We start from the raw sequence: 13403 nt of genomic DNA on the forward strand, positions 1-13403 counted from the left end.
ATGAGTCATGGTGACTTGGTGATCCCCTGACTTTTCGTTTAATGACATCATTAGGGTTACACTTGTGGGATGGATGTATTGACATGAAGTTTGGTACAGAGATTCATGTTACAGGTCCAGTTCTTTGTTTTCTGACCAAATACCTGCAAAACTAATGACTAGGGTTGTAACGATTCTGAAACCGAGACCAGCACCTTATCGCGATATGGAAGGATGCACCCCGTTGAGTCCTTATTATCCTATTTAATCCGACTGCAGACCCCCGTTAGGCACATTCAAGTCAGTGTGAGAAGATTTAAATTGAGGTCTGAACCGAACCTTGGATTTGGAGAATCGTTACCACTAACAACATTCCCATCAGGAACAGTTGTTTTCTGTGTTAAGTAGCAAATCTTAGCATGCAAACATGTTAAGCTAAGACGGCAAACATGGTAAACATTAGACCTGCTACACATCAGCATGAGAGCACTGTCATTTGCAAGTGTGGCTGGAGACTCTCAGCCTTGTTTCAGAGAAGGTACCATTGTTTCATATGCAGGATAAATCATTTTGTAATGACCTTAAATTGGACTTCACTCAATTTCCAGGCTCCATCCAAACTGTGGGCAACACTACCAACAATCTAAATTGAAAACAATATTGGCCCAAAAAAAACACTAAATCATTATACCTTTTGTACAATAACAATGTCTTGTTAAAATCCATTGTGCTCTAATTTCTATAAATGTTTACTTGGTTAACTCCTGCTATGTAAATATATAAATATAAATCTCAATCTGCCTAACCAGTCAAGGCAGTTGCCAGCCAAGGTTACATGGTGTCATTAATGAAATGAAACAGGAAGGGAAGGAATTCTGTCTAGTTTAGGAATCAGACTGGGACTAGGATTGGGTTACTCTCTCTCTCTCTCCCTCTGACTGTGTCGGTGCTCAGACCCTAAAATCCCTGCTGACTGGATGTCTGGTGGAAAGGGTGCAGACAGCCAACACTAATCCGGTCTCTCAAACACACACAGGGGCATGGGCGCAGAAACACACATAAAAGTCGTATTTGATCTCTATGTGGGCAATTTATCATGTGACACTGGGGGTTGATATGCTGTATACCATAGAGTCAGCAGCTCTATTACTGTCAATGGTGCATGAAGGGGTCCAGTTAATGGTTTAAAAAATTACAGACAGCTCTTTTTCTGTATCAGATTAATAACAGTTTACAGACATGATAAAAAAAAATATCTTATTTTATGCATTTGGTATCATATATACATTGCATACTATATATATATATATATATTATCTGCACTGATGATTGTATGTAAAATGTGTTTTTAAAAAATACCCTCAATTCTTAATCATTTTAATCTTAATGCAATATTTTTTACACTTAACATCTGAACTCTAATCTCTTTTTTGTTGTGTTATTTCTGTATTTACTAATGACAGAATCCACACCATCAACACCATTTCTGAAGCTCATGTGACTGAGAGACATCAGATGAATAATCATGCAGTGCCTTTGACTCACAGACAAACAGGCAGACACGCAGACAGACAGTGAGGATGCTGCTGCTGTTGCTGCTGCTGCTCTGGTAACCCCTCACCTAGATCATCCTCTCGTGCACGGCGCGCTGCAGGCCGCTATCTCTGCGCTCTGCCCAGCTGTCACCCCCGGCATTGGTCCACCAAGCAGACACACGTAGGCGCGTATCCGACCAACCTCCTTTTCTCTACCCCCACCGGCAGACTGAAGAGCCGGCGAGCGGCGGGACAGCCAAGGCAGCTAATCGACCCGCTGCTGCAGCTCCGACGGGACGGTGCAAGACCGAGCTCTCCGCCGAGCGAGTGAGTGCAAACATGTTTTTGTTGGGCTGAGGTTTTTAGTTTTTTGCAGCGAGCACAGGAAAAAATATGTTGTTTTCCTTCAGCGCTGTGAGCTGGGGGTGGAGGGAGGGAGGGGGTGTTTCTCCTGATCTCAATCTGCGTTGCCGGGTGGAGATCAGTGATGTAGTTGACGCGTGTTAAACTGTGACTTCTAGTCGGTTATTGTCCTAAAACACACCATAACCACCACTGTAAACTCTATTCATTAGATATTCATTTGAAAAAGTGTTACCTGCTTCCTTTGGGGCTCTGTCGCCGTGTGTAACTTGCCTCAAATGTGCGGTGCTTACACAGAAATCTTCACTGCGTTATATTGAAATGCGTGTATTGTAACACACGACAGACGCAATTGTGCACCTATTAGTTTGATTTCAATTGTATTTTACCTCTACTATATCAGTAGGTGGATGACGTTATTTATTTATTTAAATAATTTTAGCAACAGTGTTCCTCCATACTGCAGTCACAGCCCTTTGTTCATCTCTGCACAATGTCTCATTTTGTGCGATTTCACTTTTTGGGTTCGGTTTGGTCTCACTTCGTGTTAATAATAATGTTATTTCTATCAGTAACCCTCCGTCCAGCTCAGTCCCTCCCGGCGAAACTCGTGTCTGAACACGTTGTCAGAAAGGAGGTGTGTACCTGAAAATAAGAGCGCAGCCAATCAGCTGTGGCGCCCCGCCCACACTGTGGCGCTTGTTTACTACTGAAACTTGGCGCCGATTGGTGGAAAGGTGGGGAAAAATCGGGCTTTATGCTGCGTTCGTGTCCATAGGACAGGGTTGGAGATTACAGCTTTCCTGTTGAAAATACAGTTAGACGAAGGTTTTCAACGAGTACACAACTTGAGGATATAGCACCGAGCCCCCACTTCACTTCAGCAATAATAGTGAATTTCTGTTTTACATTATTTCGTTTTTGAAACAGCCTCATATCATGCAGTGTAAAGTAGTATAAGTGCTGTTTCAGAGCCCAGCTGTGTGTTTATGTAACAGTTTATTGTTGTATGCTAATGTGCTGTTGTTTTTTATGTATATTTAATGACAGTAAGAAGAATGAGAATGATAAAACATTAGTGTTGTCATTAAGGACTGCACCAAGCAGTTATTGTCATAATTAATTAATCCAGCAAATAATCTTTTGATTAATCAATGAATAATTTATTCCTTAGGAGATAGTGAAAATACCCCTCAAAAATAGCTTTTTCCCCCAGATATCAACTAAAACAGAAGGATACTCAGTTCCCAACAATGTAAAACTGAGAAAAGCAGCATAATCTCATATCTGAGAATCTGGAAACGAAAATATTTTTGCTTTACAAAATTAATCGACTATCAATATTGAGTTTTTTCAAGAATGTATTTATTTTTGCTTTAATGTAAACTCAAATGTACTCATTTAGCTAATGTGATTCTTTTGATCATGCAGGTCTAGTGTGAGCAGCTGATCAGAACTGACAGGTCCTTCAAGAAACTCCTGTAACTGAGTTTGACAGCCTAGAATTACCATACCACTAGACTAAATCATAGATGGTGAATGCTAAAAAAAAAAAAACACTGCTTTGAGCCATTCCCCAGTTTCATCAGTAAGATTCCAACGTGTCTTGAATGCAGCATTGCCCCCATTTTACCCCAGTGGAAGACAGGCTACAGTGAATGCACCCAGATGTCTATGGAAGCAGTTATCAGCTTAACAGAGTAGACAACGAAACTAGACCAAGATTTGGGTTCAGCTACAATCTAAATCCACACGAGTCTGTGTCAACTTCAAATTACTGCAACTATTTTCAAATTTCCTGCAGTGTTGCTCTGCACTCAGGCAGAGAGATGCAAGATGGAGTGAGGGTCTGTTTAGACCAACATATTTATTCATCATAGGAACCATTTAACACTTGGTGCCATGGTACATTCAGAGCATATTCTCTCCAACTGAAAATAACCATAAACCTTTGTCATTTTTTGCTTTTAAGAAGGAAGCTGCACAAATATTACAACGAAAGTTACTTGAGGACAGTTATAGGGAATACTATATAATATAAACATAATATAAACTTTCAGTCTACTAGTCTGCTTGTGAAAACAGTTGTATAATGTCCTCTGTCTTTTGGAGGAGCCTTGTCAACTCTGGAAAAACAACCTTGATGATGTCAGATGAAAGACACCATTGAGGTGCATTATGGGGAATGTAGCCTTCACTTCCAAGCTTGACCCATATAAGAGATTAAAAATCAGTATACTATGATATCTGTTGCTTTGATTTTGACCATTTTTTAATTTCCTTTTGTGAATTTCCCAATTTTTTACTAACTCACAGGAGTGCCCCCTAATAGGCAGTTTTAGAAATATTTCACTGTTGTAGAATCATTTTAAAATGAGGTCAGATAATCGGATTGGTTTAAACCTCGTGTCATCCCTGTTGTCTTGTCTGCAGGAAGGTGTGACACTGTGCTGAGTCCCCTCACTGCGTGCAGCAGCACCATGGCAGCTATGGGACCTGAGTACAGAGCTGGAGCAGGGCCAGGCGGGACGGCAGCATGCCCGTCAGGACTACAGGCCTGCAACGCTACAACGACGCACAACCGCAACGGGCCTGACATGCAGCAGACTGTGGTGAGTTTACAGAGGCTCATATTCAGAGAATAGATGATTTGTTTTCCCAGTTTGTGTTTGTTATTTGTGGCGGTATTTAGATGCTTTTGTCAATCATCCCACCCCTGTCTATTCAGTAGTTTACTGATTCACTCATTTAAAAACCTCTAAGTACACCTATCACCAGACACTACCATGCAAAATGTTGGTATCAACTTCTGAAGTTGAGGCTCACATCACATGATAGGTGCATTTTCAAGATAATAAAAACATGACAGCAAGTTTAAATCCTTACTGAGAAAAAGGAAGTTCTCCCACAAATGGGATCATCAGTTCTTTCCCCTGTGTTAGATGTAGTGTACTGCCTGGTCAGAGGTTGGCAGCCGTTTCCTTTTCATACTGTTTTGCTGGCAGATCGTGCTGTCAGCAGGCAGGACGCCACAGATGGACAGGAAATATTCTCTTAACTGATTTATTCATGGCAACAGTTGCAGGATATCAAAGAGTCATGTAAACAGCTTATCCCAAATAAGGCCTCAACAGAGTATGTCTGTCCATGTCAGCCTCCACTGATTTACTGGCTAGAAGGTTAATGATGAAGTGAACCAGAGCAACTTTAACTTTAAGTTGGATCTTATCATTGTAATACTTCTGTTTAAAGGTACGTGCACAGAGCTGTATCCAGACTGAGAAAGCATTCATAGAGAGGGGGCATCACAAGAACAAAACATCAGTTCACCTGCAGAGGGAGGCCGAACGAGGCTGGAGCAACCTGGCCGCTCCCCCGCAAACCGTGGGACCCACAGTGCACCCCAACAACATGTCGGCTACTGGAGAGGTGGCGCACAGGTGAGGGGGTACTTACCTGTGTTAAGAGTGTGAGTGTGAACTTAATCACACCAGTCTAATGGTTCTTCTTGGATGCTGTCTCCAGCTTCCGCAGCCCAGAGTCAGTGGAGATGGACGAGATCATGGCCGCCATGGTTCTGACCAGTCTGTCCTGTAGCCCCGTGGTCCAGAGTCTTCCACAGACAGATCCTGGACCAGGTCTGTCTCACCTCGCCAACACACAGCCTCATCATTTCTCTGCTTTTTTCAGTATCACTTCAGACATACTTTATAAAGGGCATAAAGGTCGTAACTAATGGCTTTATTGAAGGTTAAAAGACCATTTACCATTTATCATGTCATAAAAAATCCCTTTGGCAGGTGGTCATCCTTCCTATTTGATAATGGGGCAGTTATAAATGTTGTTAATGGGTTTCTCACCTTTTAATAAAGCACAAATCCAGGAGTTGTAAACATTAATAAGTTATTTATAAAAAGTTTGAATAATCAAGTCTGCAGTTTTAAGCATTAATCACTTCTGTACATTTTGGTCCAAGGAGGTGGTCAGTCGTCCCAGTCAAAGTTTTCCCAACCTGGCAACCCAGAAGTTGTTCATATGATCTTAGCAAATTATTGATTGATTAACCATTAACATTCTTGGCAAGTGACCATGACCACCACCCACCCCTGGCAAGAAACCACATTAACTTGAGCTAACTTAGCTAATATTAGCGGCTATAAGCTACTGGTCACATCAGACCAAGTTAGGCTGTAGCAGCACGTACCTGTGAGTGCATTGAATTTAGTGAATTTTGAGTTCTCCCTTGTTGCAAATCTTCCATGGTGTTTTGAAAGTCCTGCAGTACTTACAGTACACATGATAAATAAAGAAACTGGCAGGACTGACACAGTAGCTATAGCTGTAATATACATTAAATCATGATGATTTTTATTTATTTATTTATTTGGTTTTGTAGCAAGGTGATAAACAAACTCACTGAATAGGGAATGGAGCAAAGAGCGAGTAAAGAGAGGCTAAAATGATGGTAAAACACGCGTCACAACCTTGGCACAGGTGTGTGACACCTGCTGCTCTCTGTAGCATGGACAGAGAGGAAGAGAGCAGTCCCACATACACAGTACCTATTTTCATCACAAATAACAGGGAGTGTTTGAAATCTGAACCATAAGGTATATCGTCACAGTGAAATATTATTGGCGAGTTTGTGCAAGGTTGAACCAGCATCACTAACTCACCGCTGTTTCCTTTCAGGATATTAGCATCTTTACAAAATTGGGAGAAAATAGGTCACTGAGTGTGGCAAACAGGGTTTTTTTTTTTAAAATAACTTCCTGTGAATCCTCCTGTTTTCCAGCTGGCTCATCATCGTCAGCTGACATGGAGTGTGGTGGAGGTGAGCTCTCTGACAGCGGCAGCAGTGGCTACTGGAGCTGGGACCATGGTAATGTGAGCCCCACCCCCTCGCCGTCAGTCACTGAGGTGGACAGCAGCCCTGATGAAGGCCTGCACATGGAAATAGAGCAGGGAGAGGAGCTCAGTGCCAAAAAGCCAAAGGTACATACAGTCGCTGTACCTGGTCGCCTTAAAAATGTTCACTGATGAAGTTGTAGCATCATATGATGGAGATTATTGCCTCTCCACACTTGGTGTCTCTCTGTATGTTTCTTTTCTGATCCACACTCCCTCCTGTGCTTTACCTGTGCTGTGTTCTCTATCCCACAGAGCTCCTTCAGAGGGGTGTACAAGTGTCTGTGGCCCAGTTGTGGCAAAGTGCTCACATCTTCAGTTGGAATAAAACGACACATCCGTGTGCTGCACCTGGGGTGAGCTGGCATCTCAGCACAGGCTTATTAGGGATGGGGATATGTTTTATATGTTGAAACAATACACATATAACACAAATAAGCTAAACAATTGGGGCCGCCGTGTTCCAGCAGCTCGCATGTTTTGCCCGGTAAAATGACAGTTTTTTTTAGCTTAGCACACTTTAGTTTAGCACTGTAGAATCGGAAAACAACATTAAAAAAACAAGAGGGAATAAAGTTTTTACTGACTGATGTCTCTAACTTAGTAAGGGGAAGTGGTGAAACATTTTTGAGACTTTACATCAGTGAGTGCTGCTTTTCATAAGACTCCAAACATCAAGTCACTCTTTCCTCCCTTTGTGTTGGCTGCTCTGTCCGTACCACACACACAGCAGTGGATCAGATCAGTCCCAGAGAGAGGAGGACTTCTACTACACCAAGATCTCCTGTGAGTCCATGGATGCCAGCACCACTGCAGCACCTTCCCAGCAGGCTCTGGGCCAGGCCTCATCCTCTCATCTCAGCTGGGCCTCTTGTGGTTCTCCGTCGGGCTCAGAGCTCCAGATCCCCCCAGCTCACAGGCCCAGGTCCAACTCCAGCTCTGGGCTGGGGCCGAGCAGGCCCAGTCCACTCAGCCAGTCGGCCCCCAGCAGCTTTTGGCAGATCCACTCAGAACATCTCTATCAGGTGGGTGCAGTGGTATTGTTTCCAGTTTTTCTGAGGGCTTCTGGCCCGCTGACTGGCAGAAAGTAAATTAGTTTAGAGCCAAACAAACTATTAATGTCTAATAATGTTTCCCTGCCAATAAATCCTCTTGGAAGATCTGAATCATTTGGGGATTATGTTATTTCTACTAAAGGTCAGCAAATAAAAGTGAAATACAAAAACATCAGTTTTTCTTTTACAATGTTAGGAAACAATGCTTGTTGTAGCTTCACCCCATCTTTTCTTTTGAATTTGCATATGAGGAGTGTAGACATTTTTAAAAATTGGACATTTCTCAACATTTTTGGAAATGTGCTTATTATTGAACCATATATTATATACCAATACCAATACTGCACCAGTGTTCGTTCTGTATAAAAGGTACAAAGGCAGAATGCAGGGTATTGTGGTCCCACCTTTGAGTAGAGGTAGTCACAAAGCCAAATCGACATCTGCATAAAAGCAAAGGTGGTGTGATGAAGGGTCTTCTTAACGCCAATATAGCATGATCTCTTGTGTGAAAGGGGCTCATGAGTTGACCTTGGAAAGTCACTTTTAATGAACAGGACTGAGAATCATCAATCTTCCCTATTTGACAAAAAGCGTATTTCCTCAAATATCAAGCTATTACTTTAAGTCAAGGTTCACTTGCTAACTTTTTTTCCCAGTGCTTTCAACCTCATTCCAGTCTTTGTCAGTAGATGGAATTTGACAAAATGGTTACCAGTGTTTTTTTGATCCAATGGTATGCAGATTATTTTATCCTGAAGTGTAAACTTTTATTATATAACATCTTTACATTTGTCACATCTAGCTAATGGCATGACAAAGGATCCTCCCAGACCACAACTAGTAAATATGTTTCATCCTCTGTTTCATGTGGCCAGATAATTGATTAGTGTTATGTGGGTAGATGTAGATGCTATAAAACTCGCCAACCTAATCCAGTTTTTTATGCTTTGTTACTGTCTGAATTCAATTTGTAGAGTGTTCAAATCTGACCGGAGAGACAGTTGGGATTATGTCTGGGAATTTTTGAGTTTGGTTATGTTGAGTTTTAGCAGAAAATACCTCTTTAAGTCTTGACACACTGAATAATAATGTAATCCGTAATTTCAATAAAGAATGAAGAATTTGAGTTCTCGGGAAGAGGAGAATGTTTTGGGAGATGGAAGTTTTTGAGAGCGATGAAAGGAGACAGCATGTTTCTTGTTAGCATGAATTATTAAGTTGTCGGCGTATTTTTTTGTGTGTGACTACAGGAATTGACCTTCCAAAAGTCTCAGCTTCCCATCGCCCAAATTCAATCATCTCTGAAATCAGGCTGTAAATGAAAAGGAAAATAGTAAAAAAAAAAGTACTTTGTCTTCATTTTACTGGTGTTTCTGTGCAGGAGTCTCATGTTACATGATCATGGTGTTGTTCCAGAAGTCCTCCTTATCCAGCACCCCCCATGCAGATACCCTTGTAAAGAGCCAGTGAGCTACAACTCTGTTTATGCATCACAAAGCAGCACATTTTACTGGTGACCTGCATTTACCCTGTACCACTGAGCATGTAAATGGATGCTTTGTGACAGTGAGAGAGTAAGCTGTCGGCATGCTCGCTTCCCCAAGGAGACTAGACTCAAAGCAGCCTGTAAGAGGCAGAAAAGCACTACATGAATTCTTCCAGTGTAGTTGTACAACAGTTAGGACTCTGTAAATGTATCCATGCCCATTTTAAACTGATTCAACCTAGGAACTTTCTAAAATAAGTAAATATAAATGTAATGCTAGCAAATGTTGAAAAAACACATTATTTTTTTTCCATTTTTCATATGATACAGATGTTATAAAAAGTGTCCATTTTGTAGCACATTTGTCTTTAATTTCCTAACACGTGCAGAAATCTAGTGGGGTTCCTGCCTGAGCAACAGTGCAGGGTGAATTGTGGGTCAGTGTCTCTGGTCGAGCACAGTTTCTGTGTGTGTCGTGGCTGCTGGAGGCTTGTGGCTTGAAATGCCTGACCGCAGCATTTATCTCACATGGGCACATTTCTTTTCTGATATATGCACACTCACTGTCACATGCAGGGTTATAACAGCACATACTTAGACTCACCATGTTTTATTTTGTGGATATGAGTGCATTTTCCACAAATTTTGTTTAGGAGTGTAGACGTGCTTTGCTCAGAGAGTTTCAGGGTTGCACAGGGAGGAGAAATAGAGCAGAGGAAATGAGAATAACTTCACTGGAAAAGATTTCATTTGTGCCATTGCTCATGTTGCCTCTTTATTACAGCAAATGGATAGAATCAAAAGCCAGGTATTGATTGGTTCACATGAGGAGGATAAAATCTGTGTTTCAAGTTCAGGAATTTTTGTGTTGGAGTCATGTGTCTGGAACCTAACAGATGGTCAGTGTAAGTTGGCTAGAATGTTAATAGCTCTTGGTGCTAGTGATAATTAGGGCAACAGCCTCCTGTACCAATTTGAGCTGTAAATATACAAGAAAAAATATAACTTAAAGTGGGTTATGTTATTAGCTTTCTAGGTGGTGTACATTTTGCTCTTCTGAATAACATTACTGTGTTAGCACGCTGTCATATAGGTTTATCAGGTAGAACAGAAGAACTAGGTGAAATCCTTAAAGCTGCTTTAAGGATATAGACATTGTTAAATTTACAGCTGAAATGAGAGTGTGCAATGTGAAATCTGTTGCTTGTAATGACAAACTCACAGAATTATCACCCAGCTCAGCTGTTTCCCTCTGCTACATGAATCATTTTAGAAAGTTTTAGGTAATCATTTTGGTTTTACTACCACAGCTTTACTGCTCTGGTTCACCCTCAGTACTCTCTGTGCTCTGTGACTGTATAAATAACATTGTAGCCACATCTACTGAAAGGTGTTATCAGCCAACAGTATGTTACTGTTGTTTTTATATCTTGTCTTTTCTGAAATCAGTTGAAGCAGGGTTAAATGTTTTAGTCCAGTGCCTAAATTGTTTGTTAGCCACTTTAAAGTCCTGCAGATTCACTGACTCATGTGCTGTCTCCTCTCCTTTGCTCTTTACAGGCCTGTAGCCCCGTCCAAGTGTCTGTGGCCCCAAAAAGCCCAGGCTGCCAGGGTTGGACACCCGCCACCTCCGTCTCTTGCCACAGTAACACTCAAGTGGGTCTGCTGTCCTGTTCTGTCTGTCAAGTTTTGTTCTTTTGTTTTTGCCACAGATACATATCTGCTCTCTGTGTAACATTTACTTTTCCAATATTTGATTTCATTTGATTTCACTATATCTCTTCTGATATCGCTGTGACAGCATCTAAATGTACTGCAGATCAGTCAGTTTGATTAAAAACAACCAAAAGTTTCATAGTACAAGGAACTCTGACTTACTGTATTTGTATGTACTGTATACATATGTAATGACTCTCTGTTTCGTCCATTCCAGACATTGTTTTTATTAATTCTGTGGTCGTCTGTCTCCTCAGATGGTGAAACCTCGCTGCCGGTCTGTCAGTGTTGGGGAACAGTGGCTCCAGCAGAACAGGCACCAGCCTCTGAGTGCGTCGCCCTCCCGCACTCACTGCTCCTTCAGGTGAGACCTCACATACCTGAGTTTGTTACTGTCCAATGTCTGACAACATTTTTTACCTGCCATTAAAATTGAAACAAGGCTAAAAAAACCCTAAACCAAAGTTATAAATCTATAAGAGGCTAATAAAGGCTAATAAACAGAACTTTGAATCCAAAAGCTAACCATGCTAATTAGCTATTAATTAGCTAATTACTAATCAGCTATTATGCTCTAAACTTAATTTTCTTATTGTTGCTTTTATTTCTATAATGTCACAGGGTGTTTCAAACATTATTTGAGTTGTTTATTTATTTTCTCCCAAAAATATTTCAGATTCACACCTAAGTCCCGTAACATTTTTGCCGCAGTCCAACAACTCAGGAGACCTCTAATCCATCGTTGTGACAGGAGCTAACGATCATATTTAGCTGATTTGCATCATCTCATCTCTCATTTCATTTTCTCTGTCAATAATATAAAAAATTAATGAAGAGGGACAAATGCATGCATGCATGTTTTACTCAATACACAATATTATTGTTGTAAACAAACTGCTAATGCCTCCAATGGGGATAACTTAGATTTAGATGTCCAATATTAGTATATGTATTAGTTTGGGAGTGTGAACATGTTCCACTCCAAGTTGTTAAGTTTGTTTGGCTGGAGATGCTGCTGTTCTTAGATTTGACAGTTGAGATGTAGATTGTGCATCAAGACACTGCAGCACTACTCTCAGGAAAGTGTCATATTTTGAACATTGAGCGTAAATGAAGCTTTACAAATGAAGCTTTATTGATTTGGGCCCAGACATTTTTCTGCAGCTTTCTGTTTTGATTCCAGTATCCGTCCACTATCTGCCTCCTCCAGGTCGTCATTTTATCGTATCGTCTGTAAAATCACATTTCCATAGCTCGGCCAGGGAGGATAAAATTGATTCAATCATCTCTTCATTTGTTATCAGTCTATTTTACCTCCCTCTCATTTTTATATAGATTGATCACATTGCGTATCTGTGGTAGCACCCCTTTCCTCTCCTGCCCTCTCGCATCACTTCTCATCCTCACGATTTGTGTCTCTCCATCTGCAGGAAGGGTCGTGGGGAGGCCAAAAAGTGCCGCAAGGTGTACGGAGTGGAGCGCAAGGATCAGTGGTGCACTGCCTGCCGCTGGAAAAAAGCCTGCCAGCGCTTCCCTGACTAAAAAAACAGCTGTGTGATGATGAGAGAGAGCGTGAGAGACAGAGAGGTGGATGGATGGATGAGTGATAAAAGAGACTTTTATCAAAAAGAGGATATAAATCAGGGGCCTGAGAGCCATCAAGAAAAACAACTGTTCTTTTATTCCGTTTTTTTTTTTTTTTTAACTTTCAGACTGTTTTGTTTCTTTCCTAAAGGAATGCAAGTTGAGTTTTCTGTATCTTTGTAACTTGATCCTGAGAACTGAGGTCTGCGATGGTGCTAACTGTTGACTGACTCTGACCATGTGATGTGCTAAGCCTACAATACTCTCCTACTACTATCCAAAGGTCATATTACTGCCCCTGTAGCTCCACCTTATTAGACTGGTACTTGGCTGTTTTCTTTATTCCAACCCTCTCTTCCAGTGGTTACACAGTGGTTATGATGTACATTATATTGTGTGCTTTGAGTTACATACGAGTATTTTATACCTTTTTTTATTGTCTTGTTCAGCCCATGTATTGGGCAGATTATTTTTTTGGAATTTTCATGTTTTTTGGCACTTTGTCGGAATATAAACTCACAAGAATAAGCTACATTTGGTTTGACTCAACCAAGTTCCTTCCATGTAATGGATTTCCTTCCTGCCCATGTTGTTGGCATATGACCAGTGTTATATGGTTTTACCCGTGAAGCTATGGAGTCGTTGTAATGGGACTAGCATTAGAGGAATGAGTTTGTAATAGCAATAAAAAAAGAGGAAATATATTGTCAAACACATTAAAAAGCACTGAGAATTTGAGACGCTTTTTGTAACTTTTTTTCCTCTGCATGACAGTCC

General features: G+C 41.1%; 1 protein-coding gene across 2 annotated transcripts; it reads left to right on the forward strand.

The window, feature by feature from the left end:
• Positions 1-1533: 1533 nt before the first annotated feature.
• Positions 1534-13364, forward strand: znf395b (zinc finger protein 395b). 2 transcript variants are annotated; one of them, XM_018694796.2, is made up of 10 exons: positions 1534-1841; positions 4311-4489; positions 5130-5317; positions 5403-5515; positions 6673-6872; positions 7041-7141; positions 7519-7810; positions 10887-10982; positions 11300-11406; positions 12473-13364. In XM_018694796.2, the coding sequence occupies exons 2-10, from the start codon at positions 4358-4360 to the stop codon at positions 12582-12584; spliced, it is 1341 nt and encodes a 446-aa protein (XP_018550312.1). In that variant the 5' UTR covers positions 1534-1841; positions 4311-4357; the 3' UTR covers positions 12585-13364. The 2 variants fall into 2 exon arrangements, with proteins under 2 accessions (XP_018550312.1, XP_018550311.1); XM_018694795.2 differs by having other exon boundaries at positions 1536-1841; positions 7516-7810.
• The last annotated feature ends 39 nt before the right edge of the window (positions 13365-13403 follow it).

Source organism: Lates calcarifer, linkage group LG7_1, assembly GCF_001640805.2.
Source record: "Lates calcarifer isolate ASB-BC8 linkage group LG7_1, TLL_Latcal_v3, whole genome shotgun sequence".
Taxonomy (NCBI): domain Eukaryota; kingdom Metazoa; phylum Chordata; class Actinopteri; family Centropomidae; genus Lates; species Lates calcarifer.

What these genes read in the sequence shown, in the direction of transcription:
- znf395b (XM_018694795.2), top strand. Translation starts at nt 4,358, where the DNA reads ATGGCAGCTATGGGACCTGAGTACAGAGCTGGAGCAGGGCCAGGCGGG. An exon ending in CTTGCCACAGTAACACTCAA is followed by an intron (nt 10,983 to 11,299) that starts GTGGGTCTGCTG and finishes CTGTCTCCTCAG; the next exon opens with ATGGTGAAACCTCGCTGCCG. An exon ending in CGCACTCACTGCTCCTTCAG is followed by an intron (nt 11,407 to 12,472) that starts GTGAGACCTCAC and finishes CTCCATCTGCAG; the next exon opens with GAAGGGTCGTGGGGAGGCCA.